At 28.1% G+C, this 11,080-nt stretch overlaps 1 protein-coding gene across 1 annotated transcript; it reads right to left on the bottom strand.

Annotated features, from left to right (window-relative positions):
• Window positions 1–2,837: 2,837 nt before the first annotated feature.
• On the bottom strand, window positions 2,838–6,355 carry LOC100164631 (serine protease snake). The gene is made up of 7 exons (XM_016805563.2): window positions 6,149–6,355; window positions 4,361–4,549; window positions 4,111–4,262; window positions 3,933–4,054; window positions 3,582–3,847; window positions 3,317–3,492; window positions 2,838–3,221 (listed from the first exon to the last, which is right to left on the bottom strand). Exons 1-7 carry the CDS (start codon window positions 6,243–6,245, stop codon window positions 3,051–3,053), a joined length of 1,173 nt encoding a protein of 390 aa, XP_016661052.1. The 5' UTR covers window positions 6,246–6,355; the 3' UTR covers window positions 2,838–3,050.
• Between the last annotated feature and the right edge of the window lie 4,725 nt (window positions 6,356–11,080).

The raw sequence follows: 11,080 nt of genomic DNA, 5'->3' as shown, positions 1-11,080 counted from the left end.
GATTGGTTTTTAGATATATCTACTTAAATGAATAAAAAAAAATAGTAATGAATGTAGGTAGGTATCTGATATATTAATAAGTATAAAGCAATACCTAACGTTATGTACCTAACCTATTATGCATAATAAAATCAATATTTTTAGAAGGTTGCTTATAGATTACATACCCGTGAATTGTAAGTATATAATAATAAATTAATAAGTAATTTAAACACTGTACATTGTTGACTATAGTTGAGGGTAATTAATTTAACGTAAGACTCTTTACGTGATATATTTATGGTATGTAAGTGTCTTTTGTTAAATTAATCACTCTACAATATTAGCTGTCGACGTAAATTTTAAACAACTTTATAGGTTACTTATAGGTATAGGTGATATTCGGTCAATACGGCGGAAACAAAAGAGTGAAAGCAGAGTAGAGCAAACACAAAAGGGAATTTGGGAATTCAAACGAAAACAAATAGAGCAAATTGTTAATAATTTAAAACATCATGTGACAACAAATCTTATATACTAGGTGGCTAGGTAATTTATTTTTGTCAAGTTTATCAGGTTGCTTTTTCCATTTTAATCAATGTATTTGCGATTTGGTGAAAACACAAAGCAATAAATTTAATGCATGAGAAATAGGTATATAAATTACGAAGATTTTTGTGTATTAAACAAGTAGGTAAGACTTGCAACATTTGTTCCAATTACAGACGTTACGAATATTTTTGCAACACTTACTAGAAAGTGAATATTGTTTAGAATTTGTTCAGCCAATTGGGCAAATGGTAGATTATTTCGAAGATTGGGTAGGCAGACCAACAAGAAGACATGAAAGGATAAGTCCAACATTTTCAATACCCGCATGTGGAATTGCTTTGAAGCAACGAATAAAAATACCAAAAACTAATAATCTTATTAAAGGTAATAAATTAGTTATTACTAATAACTAGAGTGCGGATTTGTATAAATTAAAACCAACCAAATATGATCTTAAAAAAATCAGGTAAGTGTATGTCGCTCTACAGTATAGTAGATTACAAGTACCCATAATGGAACGTATTAAATTTGAATTCAATGATATCATATTATCATTGTAAACAAAAACGATTCTGAGCGGGGACGATTCATCGGTCTGAATATTTTATATTGTTATTATATTTTATTATAGCCTATATGTTGATTTAATATTAAAAATTATAACAAAATAACTAAAATCGTTATTAGATTTTGAGCGGAACGAGGAAGCTATACCTATAGTGGTTTTACAATGGTGTTTATTTTATTTTTTATATCCTGTATACAAAATTTCTACCAGAAAGAGTGCTTCGATTTCAACATATATAGTACGTTATCTTTTTGCGAATTGGATCAAGATGGTATTTTAAAGAGATCATTTTTCGATTTTATCAATAGTTATTTAATGTCACGGGAAAAACCACCGAAAAATTACGAAAAAACGCTAAAAATGGGATTTTAATTTCTAACGATTTGGTTATCACCATAGAAACGAATACATAATTATAATATTACAATATTTATATTCAACTTATACATGATATAATAAATAATAACAATATAACATATCCAGACTGACAAATTGTCTCCGCTCAGAATCGTTTTTCTTATACAATTATATTATAGGTATTAAGGTATATCATTGAATTCAAGTCTAATACAATCCATTATACAATGACTCACTTGTAACTTACTGTACAGCAGAGCGACATCCACTTATCTGCTTTTTTATTTTTATTCGTTTCTATGGTGATAATGATAAACAAAGCTTTGGAAATTAAAATCCCATTTTTAGTGGTTTTTATAATTTGTCAGTGATTTTTACCGTGGCATTAAGTAACTATTGTGAAAATCTAAAACTGACCTCTTTAAAGTTCCATCTTGATCCAATTTGCTAAAAGATAAGATACTATATGTTGAAATCAAAGCACTCCTTCTGGTAGAAATTTTGTATACAGGATATAAAAATAAAAAAAAAAATAAAAAAAAATAAACACCATTGTAAAACCACTAGATCCCTCACTCCGCTCAGAATCTAAAATCTTAAATATGCATAAATATATGCACTAAAATGTTCAAATATGCACTCAACAATTACCAAAAAATTCATTTATATTCCGAATATTTATTTAAAATAATAAGTTTAAAACTATGGAATGTTATACTAAAAATACTTTTTCCTTAAAATATTATCTGTGTTTTGTAGGTAGTTTTAGTCTATAAGAAAAAAATAGAAACCAATTTTGACCATAAGATGTATCGTAAAAGGTATCTATTAGGCCTAAACCATTTGGTTTTTGTTGGTAGTTATAATTTATAAGAAAACAATAATTCCCAAATATATTTATATAAACATACGAGTATATCTACCTGTTAATTTATTTTGATACCTACTAATCGAAACTATAAAAATATAATTTTTTTTTATAGTTCAATATTAATTATTTCAATAATGTATAAGAAAACATAAAACATTGTAATATGCACTAAAAGATGAAATATGCAATTAAAATCATAAAATAAGCCCTTAAAATATTTTTAAAAAATGTGTAAATTTCGAAACATGTAAAATATGCTCCCCAAAAGTTTCATAGTTTAAATCGTTATGGTACGAAACAAATTCTGTGCTCACTTATAAGTTATAGTATATCATACGATCAACCAGAATAAATATACAAATGTATACAAAACTACGCTCTACAGTAATAATTAATTTACAAAAATAATACAATGAATAAAATATGAATAAAATAAAATAAAATTTATATAGTTAGGTATACAACTAATAAATAAATAAATAAATACATTTTTGTGTTCTTCGTTTTATATATATATATAATATTGTAAGTAGGTTATATCATATTATATTATAGGCACATATAATATTGGAGTATAAACCTAAAAAGGTTAACCAAATTCACACTTCTGCTATTAACAATTAAAAATTAATTTTCTTTATTAAAATAATTAAATGGTTTCAAATGTAGATTAATAAAATTTCATTTAAACCTGCGCTTTATTATATTATTAGTAAATTAGTTTTACATTTTTGTCCAGACGATTTCTTCAATCCATGAAATATAATTCGATACTCGTGTATACAGAGTAGGCGAATGTTTTTCTCCACAAAATAACCCTGTAAATGATGTTATTCCTATTTGTGAATACATACACGTGTAACTATTGTGTTTTATATGAATTGGACCACCTGTCTGTAAGATAGTAAAAATAAATTGTGATTAAAGAAATGTTTATGATGCAGAAATTCAGAATTGTAATTATTTGTATTTAAATACAAAATACTTACTTCACAAATACCATTTTCATCTCCTGAATTGCCAGCACACAACATTAAGTTGTCAACTATTCCTTGTGCTAATTTTTCATTTTTATTTTCCATAATATTTAAGAAACTTTTATTGCACTCTTCCGCCGAAATAGTGTTCATAGATACTTTTAATAAATGTGAGCTTGGAAGTAAAGCTAATTATTTTTATTTTCATTATATTTATGAACCATAAATGTATGTAGGTACCATACTAAATATTTAAAATTATAAAAAACTAACTTACCTACGTCAGTTTTCCCCCAACCCGTAGCCATTTCGTAGCTATTACTAGGTTTTAACTTATTATTTGTATTCAGACAAATAGGTCGTACAAATGGAGAGAAATCTACATCTCTTTCTAAGCGAAACAATGCTATATCATGGTACAACGAAGTAGATTTGTAATTTGGATGTATTATGCGTTGTATTATTTTATAGTCTTTAGGACTGGCATGGTCCGTTTCCGAGAGATAGTCTAGTTCACCTACGCGAGCCCAATTTGCAAATCTCCTGAAAATATTTTTATTTCTATAACAGTTTATAAACTATAAAGTATACATAATGTGTAATATGTAAGTATTGTAAATATACATACGGTTCATCTTTATTTCCTAAATTTTCACAACTGGCTGCTGTTAGTACAAATCTCTTGCTTATCAGCGACCCTCCACATGCCCATGAATTGTTGTCTGGTTTTTCACCATAGCCCAACAAAACCTGAAATTAAAAATATAAATACAAAACTATCAATATCATATATTTCATATTATCACCATGTGAGGGAATTCCAATGGTTCAGCATCTGCAACGTTGGGAAATATCCCATTGGGATCGTTGCAATATGTAATAATAGAATCTTCCTGATTTAACATTAATATTGGGTCTTTTATTCTACGGTAAATTAATTCTGAATACTCGCTGCACACTATAATAGTTGTGAAATAAAAAGATATAATAATAAATTAATTATTAAGTTAATTTTAAAATACTTTTAACATTTTGAGGCAATTTGCCTATACATACTTTCAGTGGCAGAATATGATTTCAAAACTGGATTTTCCGGTGGACAACAAACTATTGGAGTTGATCCTTTAAATGAGCATAGTTGAGGTAAAACATTTTTCTTAAGTTCTTCCTTTGCAACCGGACACCTTTCAATACTCCGACAAATGGAATTGGAAGTTTTCCATTCGCCTTTATGGCAAATATCATCTATAAATAAATGATACATAAATAAGTTCATATTTCAGTTTATTTTGATAGTAATTTTTTTGTTATTGTTATTTGTACTTTAATGTAAAATTACGAAATTACAAATTTTAAATGGTTCTATGTTTATTATGTTGGCTGTGTCCTATTAATATATTTAAATAATAAAAATAAAAACTAATGAAATTCTAGCTGTTTATTAAGTAAGTAATTATGCATTGTTGGGAAACTTCCTTTTAAAAAGAAACTAGTTTTCGTTCCTCGTTCCCGTTGTAAAAAAGAAACGCGTTCCCGTTTATCGTTCCTGTTCCTCTTAAATGTTTTTTACGATCTGAGTGGTTGTCAATTATGTTTTTTGTGTACAACTTTTAAGCCAGAAATAATCAGCTAATTTTTATATTCAATAACTTTTCTGATAATTAATTGGGCCCAGATTGAACTTTGAATCAGCTTTTGATTTCTACTAATTTACAATAATCAATAAATGTGTAATTGAAAAACTAACAAAAAGTGGCTGAAAAATAGAAATTTTCATGGAACCCCTATTTTGTTATATACAGGCGATAGAGGCTATAGCCCTATGCCCCTATATAATTATATTATCTTTTCAATTTTAGAGTTTATAAAGTTATAATTTATTTGATTAATTTTACAAAAGTTAAGAAATATAACTTTTATTATATAGTTATACGCGAAAATAAGACACCAAACTAAAAACCAAAAATGTATATACTATACATAAAATTGTATTATAAAAAAAGGTATACGGAATTCAACTTAACCCCTTCTCATCCAATCACTGTTTAGTGTTCAAGCCATATATGATAAGTTAATAACTATATACAATTTTAAAGCCATCCCTCCACTTATTTTGAGCCACTTCGACTCCACTCACACTCCGCCCATGGGCCATGACTATTTCCACCATAAAAGGTTTTTATACATAACGTATTTTTTTATATTCATTTTGCATTTTACTCGCGGGCCACAAAAAATTGATATTAGGGCCGCTTGTTACCGACCCTTTGGTGAAGATAATCAGCAAACATCACGACCTGCGGGAACAGTTGACAATTTGTTGAAATTTCCTTAAATTATTTTAATAGTTTGATTACAACTGTTAACATAATAATTAGTTGGTTAAAACCACGGTAGACTATAATCTACCGTGGTTAAAACCTATTGCCACTTGTTATCACATTTCTTTTGTTTATTGGTATGCTATTAGCGTTGTCCGTAAACAGCTCAAAACAAGTCACAATATTTTGAAAAGTTATGGTGTATAGAAAATGCTTCATAAACATTCAGTGAAAATGTTATGTACCAACTACGGTAATTTGTCTTAGAGTTACACCAAAAACCAAAATCGATTTTGCGAAAAATTCCTGTTTTTCCTAATTTTTTTTTTGTTTTTCCTTGCGTTTTTGAATAGATATTAGGTACTGGGAATTTTGACCTTTCCAAGCACCAATTAGATTCACTTTACCATCGAACAAGATACTAAAGTTGAAAATTGAACCAATTTTACTGGCCCAAATGGTGATGACAGACACAAAATTTTTTTTTTTAATTTAAAAAAACACACATTATTTTAAAACGTACCTTCATATAATCCTAGTGTTTGTGCATTGTATCCCAAATTCACGAAACATAATAAAAACACTGTTAAAAAACATTGTAAGTTTGTATAACTTCTCATTATTATTTATTAGTACAATAGTTTTAATATAATATTCAAACTAAGAGTTTAGTGATATTTTTGTTTACAAAAAACCGCTAAGTATACTTACAGAATACAGACCTACAATTTGCTGAAGATTTTAAATAGTTTATTATACAGACGTACAGTAGGTATACTATATACACAACACAGTGTGATTATAAACCCCACTTCTTTATACTGGTTCTCGAGTCTTGGACTCTTGACCATGGAATGCAATATTATAACTAATTCCTAACTTAAGAATATGAATATTGAGTAATCAAGCCAATCGAGGTCACATACTCACATATTATAGCAACAAAATATTAATAATCAGTGGGTGGAAAAATTACGTTAATTTGCTTATCAACTGGTCATAATTGGGTTTATTTGTATAGGTACATTTTGAACTAGCTGTTCTTGGAGTTACCTGATATCTATGATGATATCCGTCATTTCGGTTTATCATTCAAGCTGACAAAATAGTTTCTTATTTTTAAAGGAAGTACGTAGGTATAAAATATAAAATATTTTATATTGTTTATTTATTATTTTATTATTTACTAGCTGACACGGCAATACGTTGCTATTGCTATAGGTTTTTGTGATTGTTCAACTTCTTTTGGGCGTAACACGCTGTGGAATCAATGTCTTTTTAAGTGTAAAGTATATAATATTTTAATTTATAGCCATCCCCACCACCGTTGTCCGTGAGATATTCGCTTGTGATTATGCTAGCAGTATATTATCAGGTAGGCAATCTACCTGTGGTAGATCGCGGACCCCGCGTGGTGCCTACGTAAGTGTATAGTTTAAATATAAAGTATCAAAAAATGCAAAAAAATTAGTCCACCGAGCCCGTGGTTCGAACTCAATACATTCTGTACTAAAATACACAGGCTTATAGGCTATGGCATTAATTATAATAATAATTATTATTAAAACTAATAGCAACCATTTATAAACAATAATAATAATAATTTCAAAATCCCTGTTTGAAAATATCCCCGGATGGCCGGGTCAGATCTCTTATTTACTTTTTTGATACAAAATTAAGCCTATCTTTTTTCCCAAGGTCTAGTCTACATCTGTACCAAATTTCATTGCAATCGGATAAACATCGGAATGCATAAAGAGCAAAATCAAACGCAAACATTTTTTATCTTTTATGTATACATGGATTAAAAATGTTTTAAACATGGACACATGGTAACATTTTCAAAATATTTTGTCTCTTTTTGAGCTATTTATAGCCATGATACATTTTTCGAATTTTGTAAATTTTTTTATAAGTATTGTAAATAAAAACTAAAAATAGCTTTAAAATGTAATGTAATGTTTCACGTAACTTTTATATATAGCAGTACGAAAATATGAAATATATATGGGCACAATATTATTTAGAATTTACGTTCAATTTTTTTGTTAAATTACACTAAAAACACAATATCATTGTAAGATCAATTCATTGCTCAGAATCTAAAATTTTTTTTTTCTTCTTAATTAGCTGGGTAACAATATCTTTAAATTCACAAATAAAATGGTTTAAGATGAAACAATTAATGTTCCTTTATTTTAAATGTCTACTCTGTATTATCTAATATTACATATTTATTGTTTTAGTTCCTTCATTGTAAATTGTATTTATATATCTTTTTTTAGCATCATTATGTTTTTATTGGTTTTATATGTAAAATATGTATATTGTTTACCGAATTTAAATTTTATTTATGTTTATTATATTATGTTGTTAGTTGTTCAATATTGCCAATTTATGTTTTACAATAAAAAAAAAAACGTTTTTATTTAGTTAGCAAATAAATATTGTTCATATTTTTTAAAAATATATTTTAGTATTTATTGTGAATCCAATTATTTTGTAATAACAAAAATAATAATGGGTGATAAATTGAGGGAAAAAATTATCTTGATAAATAATTATTTAAATAAACGCGGGAATATTTCCGGAAACACCGCCGCCTCCGTTAGTTCTTTACTTCGACCACCGGGAGCGCTTTTCTAATTGTTCTTAAAAATAAGACCGACACCTCGGGCAACTCGCCAACCTCGGTCACTCGGCAGAATTTGGTTAATGATTGTGGTTTGTCTGCACTCTGCAATCTGCATAGGTCTGCACGACTAGGTATATCTGTGGTTGAAATTTGAAGTAATTATCAGTTGGTCAATTAGTCTAATTACCAAATAAATTTAAATTATTTCATTTGCTATCTTTCATATATTATCTACTTACAAGTTACAGTTATAAATTACAAATCTGAAATAGTGAAACCATAATTAATACCTGTGAAAATTTGGTAGTTCTACAACAAATATGGTGAGACTGTGAGAGAAAAGTTGTCCCGCGCAATACAGTTTTTGTTATGTTGTACGCATATTTTGTAAGACGGAGACAACACAATATGCGGATGTGATTGGTTCATTATGACTGTATATAAACTGATATAGTAGGTACAACCTATATATTATATATTTATATCATCTATTATAACTACAATACGATTACATATAATCTATATATACAAGAATCTAACTTGATTTTGGAGACGAAGGAAACCGGTTTGTTTGTTTATTTATTATTATTATTACTTATTTATTTATTTGTTTGCACTTGCATTTTTCCATTAGAAATATATATTATTCATTGAACAAATAATTTATTGTTACATTTTTTTCTACCTTATCTTTATTCTATAATAAAAATAATACAATTTACCACTCCAGTGGTTGAATTCAAAATGTAGAATATATAATTTTTAGTTTTAGATTCTGAGTGGAACGATGAATGTATTGATTTTACAATGATGTGTGTTTTTTTTTTTTTTTTGTGTCTGTGTCTGTGTACACGATAAGTAGTCGAAATAATGCTACGATGTTCAATTTCAGTATCTTGTTCGATCAGAAAGTGAATATCGTTGGTGCATTGGGGAGGTCAAAATTTAAATTTCCCAGTAGTTTTCAAAAGCGTCGGGAAAAACAAAAGAAAAATTAAGGAAAAACGGGAATTTTTACGCAAAATCTGTTTTCGAGAAAATCGATTTTGGTTTTTGGTGTAACTTTAAAACAAATGACCGTAGATAGGTACATCGTTTTTCTTATACAGTGATATTATATCATTGAATTCAAATTTAATACTATCCATTATACAGTGACCCACTTGTAACCTACTGTACAGCAGAGCGACATCCACTTACCCACCTTTTTTTTGTTTAAGAAGCTGGTGATTGTAGTTTGTTTTTTTTAAATATAAGTTCCTAGTGTATACATTTTTTAATTTTTTTTTTTGTCTTCTGAAATGTATTTGCCTGCGGAAATATCACTTTTTTAAGAATTTAACTATTCATTTTTTTGTAGAGATTTTTTAATTATTAATAAATTGGTGGCCTCTGTATTATCATACTTTAACGAGCTAATTATTATGTTTAGTTTTTTCTGTTTAAGAATCTGGGGCCCTATTTTCAAATCAATCGAAAAGATCGATTGAATAGCTCTCTCTTTTCGATCAAAAAAGTCTATTCGATTGCTGGTTTTCGATCTAGTGTATATCGAGTGTATATTCTCAGACGGTGATCGAATATTGTAAATCGTAAATATTATTTTCAATCGGTTTTTCGATTATCCTCAATTCACTTATACCTAAAAACAGTTGATATTCCATGAAATAAAACATTTTATCGGCTATATTTTGATATTACAAGTTTCATCACTTATTAGTTTATTGCTATAATAGCTAGGTAGTTTTAAATTTTTAATAGTATTAATAGTCACTACATTTAACATCAATTACATTCGTAATTAGTAATTATGAATCCTCAAAAAAAGTTTAAAGGGAAATCAGTTACATTATTGAGCAAAAACAAGCCAGAGTATTATTAATGCAAGAGCTACTAAAGGGCAAGTTTAGCCCATCGTTTACTTATAAACATTGTAAGGACTTATTGGCACAAATATGAAATAGGCAGTGCTGCATTTAGACATTTTGCACCCCAGTGCACATATCTACGATTACTAAAAAATTCTCCTCTACAAATTTTATAACAGGATTTTCACTGTAAACCGCTTCAATAAGCCGTATTACTTGAATTACGAAATCATGTTTTTATGCCATATTTTGTTCACTAATGCGTCCTCTTAAGGGTTTATATGATATTATATTATCTGTGTTATTGAAATAATTTAAATTTTAAAATGTTTAATAGTTCACAAAGAAACGAAATTCCAACCACAAAAATACTGGCATCCAGGGCAATTGTAGCCAATGCCCCCCCCCCACCCCCTAAACACGGTCCTGCAGATAGGCAAAGAGGTATATTCTATAGCTGGTGCGACAAAAGAACCATCAAAGTAGAAAAAAGTACAAAATACTCGTTACCTATACATATTATTATATAGTAGGTCCCTACCTAATTAGATTTATTTAAAATTTTAGTGAGCACAATTATTGAATATATAGGTAATATTATACAAATTAATAATACTGCATCCATAGCTAATAGGTATATAATGTTTAATTTAACACACTAGGTACAATAGGACAGTGGCGAATTTAGGAATTTTAATAGGGGGGGGGGGATAAAATATATAATAATAGGTACACTCAATAAATACGAATATAATATACATTTTTAAAATCCTCTTGTTGAGTTTAGTGTGGATCAAGGTGAAATAAGAATTAACACAAATTGTATAGTACCTAATAGCATTTATTATAAATTTCATACTAACGACAATCCCGTGTTTAATACGATAAACACAAAAAATAGTTATAATACAAAATCCTGTTTTCTATTTATTTTGGATGCTCAGTTCATCGA

Source organism: Acyrthosiphon pisum, chromosome A3, assembly GCF_005508785.2.
Source record: "Acyrthosiphon pisum isolate AL4f chromosome A3, pea_aphid_22Mar2018_4r6ur, whole genome shotgun sequence".
Lineage (NCBI taxonomy): Eukaryota > Metazoa > Arthropoda > Insecta > Hemiptera > Aphididae > Acyrthosiphon > Acyrthosiphon pisum.
The sequence above is the reverse complement of the archived record's forward strand: the minus strand, read 5'-3'. Positions and strand labels throughout refer to the sequence as shown.